The following is a 17,993-nucleotide window of genomic DNA, read 5'->3' on the forward strand; positions in this document are numbered from 1 at the left end:
AATTTGAGTGTTTTTAAGAAGTGAGACTTGACTTAAGTCTAGATCTAATTCGTTTTCAATCACAAAACACAAACAGTCGTGGGGATTATGAAACTCTTTCTGAACCAACTCAAAAACTTTTAAGGAGGAGATTTGCAAAATACAGAGGCAGAGAGTACAAGCTTCTAATTTCATCACTACAACTATACAAAGACTATAAAAAATGTGAACAAAATTACTTTCATTAACGTTCAAAACACATTATTGCTATTAATAAACTGTTTGTCGTGGTGAATTTCCTGGGGACTATTTTGAGTGTTGTGCACAGATTCGTGCACGTGCTTACATGACCACGATCGACCAATGTACTTTTATTTAAATGCCATAATGACATAATAATAGAGAATGGGAATAATAAATTGAAAAGGTAAATAAGTTTATAAAATGAGATATTTTAATCAGTTAGAAGATCAACGTCAATCAATCAACGCCTTGTATGTACAGTGTCAAGTCAGTTCAGTTCAATTAAATTACCCGCCCGTATTTTGATTACCTGTATATTTGTCTAATATAGAGGTGTCCCAGAACACTTGCACGTCTTTTTAATAGGACATTCTTTATCGAAGTTTGATTACAATGCATCTGCGTGTAATACATACTAACAATAAGATGACATCAAATGATGTTTAGATAATAAACAACAAATTGTAGAAGTTTTTTTTGAAGGCGAAAATTTGGGAAATCGAAGCTTCAATTTTCTATGAATTTCTTTGACATTTTCAATGGCCAAGAGTAACAAAAATATAATAAATCGGAAATGACAGTTGACAGTTAGCTGAAGTCTCGTGGAGAACAACAAAAATTCCTAGTTTGTCAAAATTATTTTATTGAAAAAATTACATCCATAATGAGCGTTTGATTGATAGTTTATTGATTTAATCCCACTTGAGGGTGCACTACCTCAGCGACAAAGATTGCTGGGTACTTTTTACCAACATCTTGCGATGTGGCTCAGTTGCTATCAATCATTAAACAGTACTTAACTTTTTCTCTACATTGCAATATTCTAATCTAAGTATCAAAAGAGCGTATTTCTAATAAACATGCTTAAAAAATATTGGTTTAAAATATTTTGGCTGTCTTTGAGTTTTTGCCATATTTCTTAATTTTATATTACAGAAATCAATATAATAATTTTAGACATTAAACATAATAATTACATCATTATAAAAAAAACTATATAAAAAAATCACCACCATGAAAAATTGTCATAGGTGACTGAGAAACTATTAACTAAACCGGTACTCGAAGAATTCCACTCCCATTGAAACCTGAAACAAAATAAATTAGTAATAATTAATATAAAATTTAAATAATAACAATTTTTTGAAGAAGTCAATCATGAAAACTGATTACTATTTTGAGTCAAGTTGATATCAAAATTTTATAATTTTTGACTGCTGAAGAAATCTACAAGTGACATCTTTATTTCACTGCATCTCCCGAAGTTTCGAGAAATCATTGATTTGTTGCCTATACATACAGTTAAAAGTCTATTTTGCCTTTTTTTCATACTTACAATTTCTATGCAGATATGTTCAAGCCTTGGTTTTCGAAATAATGCAGTATTGTCTTTTGTTCTGTTTGAAATGAGTAGTCAAACTGTACCGCGTTTCTTCTTGCATGATCTGTTACGCTTCTTCCCTGATTGTCGATGATTGTTGCATCTGCACCTTTCTCACACAAAGCTTCGACAGTGTCGGCAAGACCATATTCGCAAGCAAGATGTAAAGGTGTTTCTCCATAAAAATTACAAGAGTTGATACTGAGACCGTTACAAAGAAGTAATTCTGTGATTTCTTTAACGACGTACTCATACTGGTGGCTTTTAGCTAAAAAATGAAAAGCTGTGTTGCTGTCATTGTCCGCAGCTTTCAGATCAGCATTTCTTTGCAGCAAACATTCAACGGCACCTAAAGTGCTAAATTGGCAGGCAAAGTGTAACGGTGTTTGGCCTTTTTTGTTACAAACGTTAACTTTTTGTGGTCCTTCACTCAGCAATAAATCGATTATTTTTTTATCGTCATATTTCGAAAATTGATCATATTTGAACCAATAATGCAAGACTGTGTTTCCATCGTGGTCTAATGTCTTAAAATTAGCCTTTTTTTGATGCAAATGTTCGATGGTTTTAGAGTCACCAAGTTCGCATGCAAAATGTAAGGGCGTCTGACCATTTCTGTTGACGACCTCTATATTCAATCCTTCTTCCAGCAAAAAGTCTATTATTTGAATATTATTGTCTCTCCTTGCCGCAAAATGTAGGGCACTGTTACCCTCATTGTCGAGATGACAGAAATTTGCTTTTATCTTATTAAGAACGAGCACGTTTTCGAAATTCCCACTCTCACAGGCAAAAAGCGTTGGAGTTATTCCTTGCTGATTTGGAGTGTCTGGATGAAAACCTTTCTCCAGCAACTCTTTTATAAAGTCAAAGTTGATGTGGTACGCTTGTAGTGCAAAGTGAAGGATCGTGTTATGTACTTTGTCTTTAATATTCAAATCAGCATTTTGTGTTAATAAATAACAGATCATTTTAATTTTACCTCTTTGCGTTGCAAGAAGTAATGCTGTTTCTCCCTCGTCATTTTGAGCGTTGACGTCGACACCTTTTTCTAATAAATGTTGTGCAAGTTCGGTGTTGTCGCACCGAATCGAACACCAGTGTAAAGACGTATTTTTGCAATTGTCCACAATGTTGGCATCTGCATCATTTTCCAATAAATATTTGACGGTTTCCGTGAAACGCCTTTTTACCGCAAGTAGTAGAGCTGTTTCTCCTTTTAAATTTTGTGCATTTACGTTGACATCGCTTTCTACCAGGTACTTTGCTATTTTTATGTTTTCTGTATACTTCTTATTGTCTATTAAATGATGCAAAGACGTAAAGCCACGGTCGTCTTTAATATTGGGATCAGCATGATTTTTCAACAAATATTTAGTGCTTTCAACGTGATTTTTCGAAATTGCATAATGCAATGCTGTTAGACCTCGGTTATTTTGTGCATTTACATCGACTTCTTTTGCAACTAAATCTCTGGCAGTTTCAGTATTGTGTTTGTCATCGTTTCCAGAGGCCATTAGTATATGCAAACACGTATTTTTGTTGTTGTCTTTAATATTAACATCAACATTGGTTTTCAATAACAACTTTGCTGTTTCTCTGAGGTTAGGGGAAATTGCATAATGTAATGCTGTTTTTCCGTCGTGGTTTTGGGCATTGACTTTGACACCTTTTTTTATTAATCGTTTTGTAATCTCAGTGTTGTCGTTTTCATCACTATAATTGGCATAAATATGTAAAGATGTATTTTTATAGTCGTCTTCAATATTAACGTTAGCATTGTTTTCCAATAATATTTTAGCACTTTCGTAAAAGCGATTTAGGAGTGCAAGATGCAGAGCAGTCTTTCCTTGGGCATTTTGAGCGTTGATTTGGACACCTAATTTTATCAAGCATTGTGTCATTCCAATCCAATCGTTCTTACTCCAACCTTCCATAAGAATATGCAAAGTTGTATTTTTACGGTTTGTTGCAATGTTTACATCAGCTTTATTCTTCAGCAAATGAACACAGCTTTCAGCAAAACGTTTGTTAATCGCCAGGTGCAAAGCTGTTTCTCCATTAGCATTTTTTTTATTTACGTCGACATCTTTTTGTATTAAGTATTCTGTTAATTCACTGTTATCATTAAGACCTTTCATCAAACAGTGTAAGCATGTGTTTTTGTCATTGTCTTGACAATTTACATCAGCATTGGTTTTTACCAAACACTTTGCATTTTCTGTTAAACCATTGAGGGCTGCAGTATGCAAGGCTGTTGTTCCCCAGTCATTCGCGGCGTTCACGTTGATCCCTTTTTTTATCAAACAATTTGTTAACTCAGTATCATCGTTTTTACTAATCATGCGAAGATGTAAACATGTATTTTTGCAATTTGTTTGTATATTCACATCGGCGTTGTTGTCCACTAAATACTTTGCACCTTTAAAGAAACCTTTATCGATTGCGTAATGTAGCGCTGTTACTCCCTCGTCATTTTGGGCATTTATGCTCACACCTTTTTCTATTAGAAACTTTATCATTTCAGTGTTATCACCATTACATCTCATTAGCTGATGCAAAATCGTATTTTTATGGTTATCTACAATGTCGCCACCATTTTCTAGCAAATGTTTGGCACTTTCCGTAAACTTTCTTGCCACGGCAAGATGCAGTGGTGTTTGATTCCAGCAATTCTCTGCATTTATTTTTACACCTTTTGACACTAAAAGTTTAGTTAACGCAAAGTTATCCATCCATCCTTGCATTGCCATATGTAATACTGAATTTTTATGTTCATCCAAAATATTTAAGTCGCATCCCAATTCCACCAAAATTTTCGCATTATCAAAGTTTTGTGATTGATAAGCTAAATACAAAGCAGTTTCTCCTTTATCATTTTTAGCGTTGATGTCAATCTTAAATTTTTTAACAACTTCTAGCACAATTTGATTTAGTTGACTTTCTGAAATTCGATGTAGAATTGTGTTGCCATCACCACACTTTGCTCCACTTTCTATCAAAACTTCAAGCATATCGTCATATCCACTCTCACAAGCGTAGTCTAACAAAGTCAAGTAGTTGTTGTAATAAATAGCATTTACATCCCTACTGTTAATTAGGAGTAATTTGACAGTTGCAATATTCCTTTTTCTTGGTTTGGTACAATCGTCGTTTCTTATGCCTTTAATCGCACAGTGCAAAATATGATTTCCATAGCCATCAGTGGCATTGATTAATTCAGGCTCTTGTTTCAGAATTTCTGCTAACAGTATGTGATACCCAAGCCTTGCACACAAGAATCCCAGATCTTCAAGATTTAAACGACCTGATAGTTGTTGAATAATTTTTTGAACACAACTGAACGTCAAATGCTTGCTTTCTATAAGCTTTTCAATTGCGTACACATTGAATAGTTTCATATCTAACGAACAATCAAACCAATTCAAATCAAATAATATTTTATCGCTCTGATCAATGTCTTTACATTTTTCTACCAACATGTCTACAATCTGCATATAAGCATTTGTTTCACATTGAATAAACATCATAAAATTAAAAGAGTCAAAAGATTTTCCATAAGTGAAAGCTAAGAGAAAAGCCGTTCGACCACTGTTATCTCTTTCGTTGAACTTTTTGTCTAAATGCTTTGCTACTTCATTAACATTTTCGTAAATCACCGCCAAATGTAAAGGATGGTTTTCTGACAACATTATATCGAAAATACGCCGTAAATTCTCATATCTAGCAGAGAATAAAGAATCTTTCAAAAGCACAAGTTTATCTCTGTTTTTTTTCATCCAGACACATGCAAAATATTCAGCAAATGTTTGATGCTCAAACCAGTAATAGGATTTGAATACCCTTAGTACGCCATACATGTCACCCTGCATTTCTAAATTTTTAAGAAACTCGCTACTTTTACCTTCATTTAAATTTAACTTTATATAATCTTGAAAATCTAAACACACTTTAAGAGCAGGTATTTCGTATTGTTCCAAATATTGTTCGAAATTTAATCCAATTAAATGCTCTTTGCTTTGGTCGATGTTGGTTTTTTGTAAAGTGTGAGACTTCTTTCCTTCGAAGAACAACTTGTACATTTGCGTCAAAACAAAAAAGTTTTCTTCTTCGAGTTGGTTGTACGCTGTGTCGTTATTAAGAAATATCTCAGTCAGGATGTGCAACTGAAGTGGGATTCCAAGTAATTTTTGACTGTTAATAAGATTGACATTTTTGAAAGAAGCGTCTATAATTTTATTTATTTGCATCAGCGAATATTTGTCTTTAAGCTTTCCATGAATGTAATGTTTTTGTTCTTCTTCGTTTAATTGAAGGATTTCAATTGGTGTCGCTTTCAGAGTTTCCCATACTTTATAACGTAAATTGTCTCGTGAAGACATCCATACATTAAAACCTTCTTTATTCATGTGTCTGACACATTCCAACACAAGATCTAGATATTTACTGTCGACTTCATCCAAACCATCTAAAAATATTTCAATTTTTTTTTGTTCGAAAAACAGTTTTTTAATTTTCGTCTCTAATAGATCTTCATTTTCACCTGACAGTCCCACAAATTTTAATATTATGTTTTCTGGTTTTGAATTTTTGGCAAAAGAACTGCAATCTCTTAAATTGACAAAGGTAGCCCAAGATTCTGGAGGACAATTGTAATTTAATGACTGTAAAAGTCTTGATTTGCCCATGCCAGGAGGCGCACAAAACACATTTAATTTGCTTTTAAAGTTATTGAAAATATCATTTTCCTTTACCACACTTGCTATTATTTCCTCTTGTTTCTCATCTTTTTGTACTTCAATCTTTACAACACTTCTGGGGATGTGCAATTCCGGTAGTTTTTCACGTGGCGTCCCAACACAACACTTGTTTTGAGTCATTTCCAATAGTTCCTTTGTCCCAAAATATTCAGAAACACATTCATTTATCTGAGTCAGTTGATGCAAAGGAATGGCTGGTCTACCTTGCAGTGAAATTTTATAATCGTTTATAATTTTTCCGTGAATAGCACCTGATAAATCCGACAACTTTTCAAAAATTTTCCAATTTTTAAAATCACTAGTTGACACATTTCCAACCAACAGAATTTTTTTGTTTCTGAGACTCTTTTTCAGCAATTTTAAAACTGCAGAGATTGTTGCTTTATTTGTTTCATCTACTTTTACGACGAAAGGAGCTGTCTCTAAAAACCACGCAAGTTTTGACCTCCAAGCATCTGATTCTCTACTTTCAGTCAAAGTGAAGCGTTTTTCAACTTCTTTAGAAGAATCATCAAGTTTTTGCGTGTCCCAAATTTGGCTAATAATTTCTTCATCGTCTCTTACGATTGTCATTTCAAATCCCAAAATTGCTTGCGTCAAAATTTTTGTTTGGTCATTGACTTTCTCACTTGAGAGGTGTTGCATGAAAGGGGAAAGAGCGAGTTCTGTCAACTTGACAATGAAGTCATGTTTGGTTAAAATGTAATTCTGTGACCACCATTTGTGCAAATAATAAGTGAGAGAACTGTAAATGTTACAATTTAGGTACTCTTGTAGTATCTTTCTTAACTTAATCTCAACTGCTCCAATATTATCTTGCTGAGCGTAGAGATAAAGAATTTTGTTGCTTTTTTGAGACCGAAACTCGAAAACTGATCTATTTGTGCTGTTTAGCAACAACTGTTCGAAATGCGCACATTTTTTAATCTCAATTGTGTCTTCACCCGCGTCAGTTGTGATACAGAAATTGAAGTCTGCATCCAAGTTAACGTTGTTGTTAGTGTAAAGAATAAAGACGTCATCATCATCGCCCTCAATCTTGGAAATCGTCTCGAAATATTTTTTAAGCGAATACGGACCTTTTTCTTTTTCAAAATCACCCCTCTTTAAAATAGAAGCGTTGTCTTTGTGCTTCAGTTGAATCATAAAACGTCGTTTCCTTCCATCTTTGAACACAACTTTAATTTCGATATCATCAAAATCGCCACACTCCTTGCTATTTGAAGTCATTTGAAAATTCTCAACTTCATCATCGACGCTAAATTTTAAAGCGTACAAACCACACATTAATTCTTCAAATTTTTTGCCGTGATCCACAGCTTCGGTTCGTTTAGGAAACTGGTTCGGCTAGAAAGAAGAACGCTGTTATACAAGTTGCAGAACTAAATTCGGACCCGAAGCGCAAACCGGCGAATACTTATTCTAAAATTGACGTCTGCAACTAGTTTTAGGTACAATTTTTAAGATTTTTAAGACAGAAATAATAAATACTCCCTCTGCCGAGAATTAAGTGTCCTGTTTCACTAATTTTTCAAACTTAACTTTATATTAAGAAGGAGGTGCAATTTTTTTTTGTTTACCGTATAAAAGCTGTCAAATATCTCAGTTTTCAGCAATCAGAAGTGAAATTGCATTTAGTACGTGATTCTGCATCTCCAATTTTTAAGACACTTTTAATTGTCAAATGATTTAGTACCGGTTTAAACAAACCATAGAAAATTCCGAACAATTTTTGGTGAATTCAAGAAAAAAATTAACAGTCAGCAACAAAGGCAAACTGAAAAAGGGGTCGATGAAGGAGGGTGAAAAAACCATTTCTCCGTCTCGGTAAAAACTGTAAGTCGAATTTGGCACCGAGGAAAAAAATTCTATGCTTAATGGGTTAAGCAGGGCAAATGTGGTATTAAACAAGACTGGCAGAGTAGGGCGAAAACCAAAACGTATTGACATTAACTCTATACTAAAACGCGCTGGGTGAGCCTCTCTCTGAAGTTGAGATGTTCGATTTCGACAAGATGCCGATAATCGACAAGTTTCCAAACTAACAAACTGGCCGGTTTTCGTCCTCTTCGGCCGTTTGGTTTTCGCAAAATAAATTTTTAAAACTCTGGGTACGAGTCCTGTGTTTTCTGGAACCTCGCCGTACGTCGGTTTCGTGGGGACAAAACCATAACCATTAAGTCGAGAGACACAGTCATAAACATCTCAAAAGGGTCTGATTTTTTGTACACACAACATGTACGGTAGCGGTTTTTTTTTCTCGGCACTTATTTAAATCGGTTCGAGCAACGAAGAAAACATTGGCGAAAATTGATTTATTAATTGAGTTCGGTTTATTTTTAATACAGGATCTCTTTGACCATCAAGGTGTGTTTTCGGTATGTATGCGTAACTTAAACTTAAAAATTTGGAAGCATGTTCTTTACAAGCGCGAATTCATTGTTTAATCCCAGATCATCATTTGATGGACAAACATAAAATCACTATTTGGTACCTGCTGCAAATGTAACTTGACAGCGGAGCTTCAAATACTGCCCGAGTATTATGACCAATATTTTTTTCCTCACTTCTCGGGATCTGAAGTGATATCTAAGCAAATTGAACCGCCTCTTCCGCGTTACGAAGACTTTATTACTTAAAGCATAATCAAAGAAACGAACGTGTAATCAATTTCGACTTTCTAAATTTTATTCCATTCCCGACCTACTACAACAAAGACGTACTCTATTATCTCCCGAAACTGTAGCGTATCGAGACAATACGATTTCTCATTAATTTTTTGCATATTGGGATATTTTTCGAAACAGTTTCCGATGGAAATTTTATTGCAAGCGTGTGATTTTGGTACGGGGAAAAGTTACAAAAAAAATCATATCTACAAATAAATTCCAACTTGATTGTATAATAATGAATGAACGGATAAACAACTCGAAGAGAACAATAAATTTACAAAGAATGGAGACATTTCGGCGCTTAATTTTAATATTTACTACACAATATTGCTACACTTTCAATATCATGTAACAGTCCATTTTTTCAAAGTATCAATTCCGACAAAATATCAAAAAAACAGATTTACACGTTTTTATCGAAAGTCAAGGCAGACGTTAAAAGGATATTACGTAAAGTTAACAAAAGTGTAACAGATAAATGAAATTGATGCGACGAATTCAAATTTTGGTGACCATTAGGACTCGGTCAATTTTTAATCGTTGAAAGGCCATAGAAATTAGAGGGATGCAAGTGCGTATGGCTTCTTAATTGTGGTACTTCTTCTTAAATTTTATTATTTATGACATGTATCGACATCACCCCATTTTCCTTCACACAACTAAAAAAACGACCATCACACAACGATAGTCGCGATAAACAATTATGAACTCGAAGAAAACAATAAATTAAAAAGGGATTAAGAATGCGAAACCTATACAGGGTCCGGCAACACTTGTGTCCACCCCCAAAATCGTTTTTAATTTTAAAGTTACAATTTTGAAATTTTGCATGATAGATGCATAGATGACAAAGCTCTAGATGCCGACGCAAAAATCTGTTTTTTATCACGATTTGGTTGGCGTCGCGACGCCTAAGAAATATAATTTTCAACGATTTTTGAGTTTTTGCGGAAATATTCGCGAAATTATTTTTTTTCAACATAACTGTGATACAAATATTTGAGTTTTTGTTTTAAATCTAATGCAAATTGTGTTTAAAATTTGCGAAAAAAACGTTGTTTTATCAAGTTAGTCTTCAAAATTATGACGGCGCAGCGGCAAACTACGTTTACACCAAAAGTCACAAGTCACTTCATTCACTCTTATAAAGGTTAATTTTGTTACCACGGGCATGTTGCACTTTATGGACACCAGAAATCGTTAATTAACATCGACAAAACGACAATTTCACCAATTAAAACTTTTGTTACAATCTAAAGTGAGCCAAAGGATAGATGTCATTTGTGACACAGGATGCTGACAGATGGGTGTAAACGTAGTTCCCAATTTTGACGTAATGAATTTGGAAACTAACTTGATAAAACAGCATTTTTTCTCAAATTTTGAAGACAATTTGCATTGAATCTAGAATAACAATTGAGATGTTTTTAACACATTGTCAACTGTGAGCGTATGCAAATTTTCAAAATTTTATCTTTAAAATTAAAGACGATTTTGGGGGTGGACACAAGTGTTGCCGGACCCTGTATAAAGAATGCGACAGGACGTCCTGATGGTCGCTTTATTGTAGTTGAACAAAAAAAGAAAAACCGAACCGTTCATCATAAATACCCCAAAACGTTAGTACCATTTACGACTCGGTCGACTTTTAATCGTTCTAAAGCAGTAACTAGATATTAGAGAGACTAAAAATGCAAGTATCTATGATTAATTGGGGTATTTATTACGCAAAAGGAGTAATCCATCATTTGAGTTAGTTTTTGTTATTTATGACCGACATCCACCCTTTCTCACCAGAAAAAAAACTGACCATCAGAGAGGGATAGTCAGGTGGCACATTTTACGGATGTTTTTCATCAATAAAAAATCTGTTAAAAAATCAATAAAAAAATTGTGTAGTGAGTACTCCAATTAAGCCATAAAGTCATGCCGACAAGTGTTTAAGCGGAGATAGGGATTGGATAAAATAATGTTCACTACGAATGAACCGATAAATAAGTATGAATTCGAAGAGAACAATAATTATAACATAATTTAACATTAATTAACTACAAAACCGTACTCTCAATTTACAAAAAAATACGATTTTTCATGCATGTTTGGGATATGATATAAGATATAAGTATTTGCATTGAGTGTGCTAATTGAGTTGTGTAGGTCTCTATTGAGGTAAAAAAGAATGTTTCAAAAGGTAACTGTAGAATTTCATGAATTGAACTGTAGTAAAAAAAACTCACAAAAATTATCAACAGCAGTCTTTCTTCATAAACTGAGAATCGCAAATAAATCTTATTTGCAAACAGCGGATCTGCTTATTAAAAACCGAGAGGTTAACCTCCCAGGAAAATCGGTGTATTAGTCTTAAAAAATTACGAGGAAATCAAGGAAATCAATAGGAAATCACTAGAAAATCAGTTGAAATCTTAAAAACATAAGGGGCAGCCAATAGGAAATCAGAGGAAATAATTAGGAAATCAGGGAAAGTTAGACAAAATCACTAAAAATTCAGGGAAAAATCAATAGAAAATAAGAGGACATTACTAGGAAATCAAAAAAATTCAAACGAAATCACAAGGAAATCAGGGAAATTTAGACGAAATTACAAGAAAATCCGAGAAAGTTAGACAAGAACACAAGGAAAAAAATATTAACTTCTGGGATTAACCTTCCCAAGAAATCAGTGTATCAGTCTTAGGAAATCACTATGAATCAGAAGAATTTGTTACGAAATCAGGGAAACTTAAACGAAATAAAAAAAAACAAAGAAAGTAAGACGAAATCGCTGGAAAATCATTTGAATATCAGGAGCAATCAATAGGAAGTTAGGGAAAAATTAGACGAAATTACAAGGACATCAAAAAAAGTTAGACGAAATCAAAAGGAAATCAGGAGAAATAAGCGAGGAAATATAAAGAAGTTAAGTGTATAGCATTTTTGAGAAGTATTAACCTCTGACAAATTATGTCATTAATAAGAAATCAATATAATATCAATAGGGGAAAATTATTAAGATATCAAGGGTAATCATTAGAAAATCAGCGAATATTACTTGAAAATGAGGAGTTAGACGACATCAATAAAATCAGTTAAAGTTAGACGAAATCACAATGAAATCAGGGAACGTTTGACAAAATCACAAGACAATCAACGAGGAAATCAGGTGAACTCATATAAATGTCATTTTTGAGAAGCATTAATACCTGGTGAATACCAATTTATAAATGAATAAACTTAAACAAGCAGGTCGTTCTCAAACAATGGACCTCAAAATTTAAATTATTGTAGCTCATTTATAAATTATTGCTCAAATCTCAAAATGGTATAAAGTTTTTTGTATCCACCAATTTTCGGTCTGCCTGTTTAAAATTTGGCAGCAAAAATCCCAAACATCCTGTATGTATAATAATTCTAATTATCAAGGATATTGAAATGCAAAGTTTATTTGCGAATTAACGAAATTATTCCTAGAAACTCACCAATTTATATAAATTTGCGAGATTCTAATATATCTTTTTTTCTTGCTATGACGTGATGCCCAAATGAGAGACTACACCGCGTGTCTTATATTTTTTCTTTTTTCATTGTAATAGAATTTGCAATGGACTTAGAAACTACGATAGGCGCAAACAGTTATGAATTTTCTGCGTGGTAGGTACTGTTGAATTTTTAATAACGAAGCCCGTTGGTTCCTTAATTTTTTTTATCTGTTAAACTTTTTATTCTTTTATTCATTTTAAAATGATCAGGAAAATTTACATTTTGCCATGACTAATTCTTTCTAACAAAGTTTCATCAATCGAAAAACACAAAATATGAAGTTATCTTAAAATTTCCTTTTCTAAATGTTAAATGACTAATAAATACTATTAACTAGGGTGGTCCTCGGAATTCTGTGGATCTAATAAATAAGTAATTCCAAATTATCATCCAACGCTACGGAAAAGCGAGGTTCACGAAAGAACCGAGATCTACAGAATTCCGAGGGCCACCTAGTAGAGGTGGTAAAACGTGTACCTTTGCACCATCGTCGAAATATTAGATCACTTGCTCATACAATAGAAATTACATACAAAATCAACGCTTCATAACAGGACAACCGCGTAACTAGAGGTGGCCCACCCGTGTGCCCAAGCGATGAAAATTATTAATACAGTAAAAAATTGGAGATTTTAATGGAATGGTTATTTACTTTATCCCCATTTAAGGAGATTTAATCCAAAGTCCGACCTAATAAGAAAGACTTTTTAAAATTGTTTTAGCTTAAAGTGCGTATTTTTATACCAAGCATAGATTTAATTCTACAAGAATTAAAATCACCATTTGAAAATTGCAGCAAAACAATTATTGCTACAGCAAGTTTGCATCCCCAAAATTATTTATTTATATATTTGGAACATTTATTGCCATTCGCCGAATTTTATGAATGTCACTGTGACATTTTGAAATCAGAAATTAATATTTTGCCGAACACTATAGCAAGATTTGAGTCGGAAACTAAAAAGAAAATAACGAGTATAATGGATTTTTTGGATCTTCTTGAAAAGTATGTTTTCTGAAACATATAAACTCACTGTGATTGCTGTTGCAATACCAGTTTCCAGCGCGAGTTGCGAACGAACATACTTGGCATTAAAACGAATAAAGACTTACATTCGTAAATCCATGGGAAGTGATAGACTCTGTAATTTAGCTGTTATTAAAATAGAAATTGCAACTGCAAAAAATTTGGAAGCTGAAACAATAATAAACACTTTCGATGGTGTGCATAATAATCGTCATATGTATTTTACTTCATTGAACATTTATTGTTTTCAAATGTACATATGTAAAAAGGTTTTTAATTATAAAAACATAATATTTTCTTATCGTGTGATCAATGTTTTTTGTAAGCGAGTCAGCCTTGCAAGTTAAATTGTGGATATGTCTTTGATAGATTGGTATGTACTGACAGCTGTCAAATGGTTGTCAACTGTAATGCCAAAAGTGAACAACTAGCGAATCTACGTTGAAGGTGTTCTCCCATCCTGTGTCTAACACCTTCTAGATCTCCTTTTGATTCTCTTTTGTCGCTTAATTTATCTATTTTCATAGATTCGGTTGCCAAGTTTGATATCAGATCGCTAGTATGAATTGTCGATACACATACGGATTTATTTTCATCGATGACTTGATTACAAACAATATTTATCACACGATATTATCAATATTGTCATGTGGCCCTATCAAAAATTGCTAGGTCCACCCTTGGCCCACCCGTTTCTAGAGGCCTAGTTACGCGGTTGTAACAGGATTAAGTTAGGACAAATTAAACCTCATTCCAACGCCATCAAACCATTTCTAACAGAGGCCAACAAAAGCCAACGTTTAAAATACTGTTTGTCAATGGTAGACCCCCAAAGTCTTGCTCTCGGAAAGCCGATTTTCCAGGATATGAAAAACGTCATCCATGTTGACGAGAAGCGGTTTTATCTTTCAAAGGATTCAAATAAATTTTATCTTGCTCATGATGAAATAGAACCTTATCGTACTTGCAAAAGTAAAAAATTTATCACCAAAGTAATGTTTGTCACAATGAGATTGTGCTCGCAATCAATGGTTTGACGGAAAACTGGGTATTTGGCCGTTTGTATACGAGAAACCTGCAAAACGTGGCAGTAAAAATAGACCAGCCGGTACCATAAAGACCAAAGTCGCACCTTCTGTTGGCAAAAAAGAGTACAAGAAGTTCTTCCTGCGATTGAAAGACAATGGCCGCTTTCGGATCGGACACAACCCATATGGATTCAACAAGATAACGCGAAACCTCATATGGATCCAAATGACGCAAACTTTATTGAAGCAGTTTACGAAACGTCCTTTGATATCCGAATAACATATCAGCCTCCAAACAGTCCAGATACAAATGTCTTAGATTTAGAATTTTTTAACACAATGCAAAGCCTTCAATATCAAACTGCACCTAGAAACATCGATGAATTAATTACTGCAGTCACTGACTCTTTTAGAAATCAGTCGGGAAACCATAAATATATTTTTTTATATTATCAGCAATGCATGATTGAGATTATGAAGGTGCAGGGTGGTAATAATTATCGATTACTCTATATGTCAAAAGATCGTTTGATACGGGAGGGAAACTTGTCACTCTGCTTAGAGTGCAATATAGATATTATCCAACAAACGAAAAATAAAGTTCAAGCAATAGGAAATAGGCAAAATTAAGTTTTGTTATAGTGTTAATATAGAATAGTGGAATAATGTTGTTTCAACTTAGAGTTAAATTTTGTGAACCATAGTTAACTTATTGTAAGTTCAATACATACAGTGTTATTAAAATACTCCAATTTTTTGAAATTGGGCACTTATTTCTGGACAAACATTTTCGTCAAAGCGGACACTTAATTTTGGTCAGAGGGAGTAACAATTAAAGTAGCATCAAAGTTGACGCATTACCCTAATGTTTACAAATGAAGCTGGTTCTAGAACTTTGAATAACGTCACTTTAATGCACTGCAAATTCTTGCAAAAAAAAAACAAAATCAAAAGCGAATTGAAAAGCTGAGACACTTACCTTTAACGCAGACTTTGTTCCTGAAGAAACTTTACGTTGTGGTGAAGAAGGTTCATGAAATGCGTCTCCAGCTTTCAAGGTTGTGACACTCTAAAAAAAATTCAAAATTTTTTAGAAATAATTTTTTTATAATCATTTCTTTCTCTTTTTGAAATCATTGTAAGAAGAGACTCTTTTATAGAAAAGCTGGAATAAACATATTTTTTCATTTCTTAGTTACCTAGATCAAAACAAATTAATAACTCACCTTTTTTTCTTTATTTTTTGCTGAAGTACAGAATTTTGGTGGAAATGCATTGTTGTCTTCCTTGCTTTGCTTTCTGTGTTGCTGAGAAGTGTTTGGTTGTATTGTTTTATCTTGATCCTTAACATTTTTTTTAATTAGAAAATTTTATGTTGCAGATAAATGATTGTGATTGTGACTTACAACTGAGCTCGAAAGTGAACTTGTCGACGCATGATTTTGGGATTGTAACTTTTTTAGCTTTGCTTTCTTTAGTTGTTTTTGTATCTGTTTCATTTGTTCTTCCAGTTGTCGAATACGTTCATCCTCACTGTCATCCATGATTACCGAATTAGTCCTATAAAAATAATGTATTTTTTTTCAAACGTCATTAAAGTGACACATTATCTAGCTCGATTATCAAGTTATAAGTTTCACTTATAGAACACAGCACTTTATATATGTCATACCAATTGATAGTGTGGCCCCCATTTTAGTGTTAACTAGTATACATGAATGACCAGTGTATTGTATTGTGTTAGTAAAATTCATTAAAGTTGGTACTAATTGGGGTGTTTTGAAGAAGAGGGGGATATCGTGTCAAACGTCAATATGTCAAAATGGATTTGTTTACACTAACCTACAAACTTAAATTTATGAACTTCGCTGGCTCTTAAATACTGCACTGTCAATTGAAAGTAGTTAGCAAAACACTAAAAAAGAGATACCGGTCCTTTCTTACAGTGGACCGGTGCGTAAGTTGCCATTGAAGACTTCGCAATGATAGGTTACATCCGTTACATCTAATACGAAGAGGTGCCCTAAACTCATCCATAGGCTTTTTGGGGCAAGATTATATCAGATTAATGATTTCAAGATTTCATTATATCATTTTGCACATCAATGCAGTAAGAGTAGCGTGTGTGAAGAAACTTTTCGAGCAAAAACTGATTTGTAGCTCGGTTTAGAGATAAAATTGACATCTATGCTTTATGCTTATTATTTATAAACTACAAGAAAAGTGGTGTTTGCCTTTGAGAACGATTCATTGCAAAAAATTTAACAAAGCTAGAGTTTGAAGATTCCTTTAGAGTTTGACATAAGTAGGGCATTTGGTTATAAAGTTAATAATGTGTGCTGAATTTACGCAAATGCAGTACAGTTGCAAACATTCATGAAGTAAAATCAGACAGTTTCCAACTAGAGTGGTTAAGGTTAGAGCTAATTTATCAAATTTTGAATTTACTACTTCTTTGTGGACGAGTAGGCCAAGATTTCGGTTAAGATTTCATTCTAGTTTCACTTGCATCACTTCTCTTGTCCTCTTTAATCCTATAATTAGGTGATTAAACATTCGTGTTTCAAAAACACAATAGTAAGCTGCTAGTCGGCGAGATTCTATTACTTCACTGTTAATAACAAACAAAGAAACCACTTATTTAAAAACCATCCCAATTTTTAATGCAATAACCTCATATTTTTGAAAGAATTCAACAGTTTTTAACGTTATTCCAACGCGAAATGTAAATGTCTCATCAATGTTTACAAATTTTGACGTTCCTGTCAAAATGCTGCCATGCATGTCGGCAACTTTTGGTGTTTAAAAATATCCCTATCAAGTACATTCCTCGACACAGTTTTTGGGTACAGTCCCAAATTTCAGGCTAGGATCAACCTTTGGACCTCACTAAGGTTTGATATAAAATATATGCTTGGGCTCCACCGTAACTATGAAAATGTCATAATGACAATAAAGCTTAAAATACATTCAATTTTTGTCAAATTTTCAAGTGACAGGAAAACACTGTTCGAAATTCCGTGTTCGCAACTGTACACTTATAGACGCCAATGAAACTTACTTTTTTGGTAGTACATATGTTATCACTTTAATTACTGTTCACACTTTGAGCACAAATTAGAGCACGTTAACTTGAACTGGCAAAATAAGTGCCAACACTAGATCGTATTGAATGGACTTTACGTTTTAAAGACGAATTGAAAATTAATCTAATCTAATCTTATCTGTAATTGCGTTTAATTTTTAAGTTATTAAATAAATAACAATTTTAAAACTAAGCAAGCAATAACTCTCGGCTTGTTAATCCGTTAGTCTGATCTTTTTTCGATTTGTCGATGACGAAAGGTAAAAACAATATTTTTTAGG

General features: G+C 33.5%; 1 protein-coding gene across 1 annotated transcript; it reads right to left on the reverse strand.

Annotated features, from left to right (window-relative positions):
• Nucleotides 1-887: 887 nt before the first annotated feature.
• LOC148176763 (uncharacterized) lies at nucleotides 888-17,779 on the reverse strand. Its single transcript, XM_088032126.1, has 6 exons — nucleotides 17,689-17,779; nucleotides 16,034-16,187; nucleotides 15,854-15,970; nucleotides 15,607-15,696; nucleotides 1,559-7,710; nucleotides 888-1,310 (listed from the first exon to the last, which is right to left on the reverse strand). The coding sequence occupies exons 2-5, from the start codon at nucleotides 16,169-16,171 to the stop codon at nucleotides 1,564-1,566; spliced, it is 6,492 nt and encodes a 2,163-aa protein (XP_087888252.1). The 5' UTR covers nucleotides 16,172-16,187; nucleotides 17,689-17,779; the 3' UTR covers nucleotides 888-1,310; nucleotides 1,559-1,563.
• Nucleotides 17,780-17,993: the final 214 nt, after the last annotated feature.

Source organism: Gnatocerus cornutus, chromosome 3 (genome assembly GCF_029298725.1).
Source record: "Gnatocerus cornutus isolate USDA-ARS CGAHR chromosome 3, icGnaCorn1.1, whole genome shotgun sequence".
Classification (NCBI taxonomy): domain Eukaryota; kingdom Metazoa; phylum Arthropoda; class Insecta; order Coleoptera; family Tenebrionidae; genus Gnatocerus; species Gnatocerus cornutus.

Excerpts from the sequence above, each read along its gene's own strand:
- LOC148176763 (XM_088032126.1), bottom strand. The coding sequence starts at position 16,171 with ATGGATGACAGTGAGGATGAACGTATTCGACAACTGGAAGAACAAATG. Across the intron at positions 15,971-16,033 it reads GTTCACTTTCGAGCTCAGTT|GATCAAGATAAAACAATACA; the intron begins GTAAGTCACAAT and ends AAAAATGTTAAG. Across the intron at positions 7,711-15,606 it reads GAACAAAGTCTGCGTTAAAG|CCGAACCAGTTTCCTAAACG; the intron begins GTAAGTGTCTCA and ends TCTTCTTTCTAG.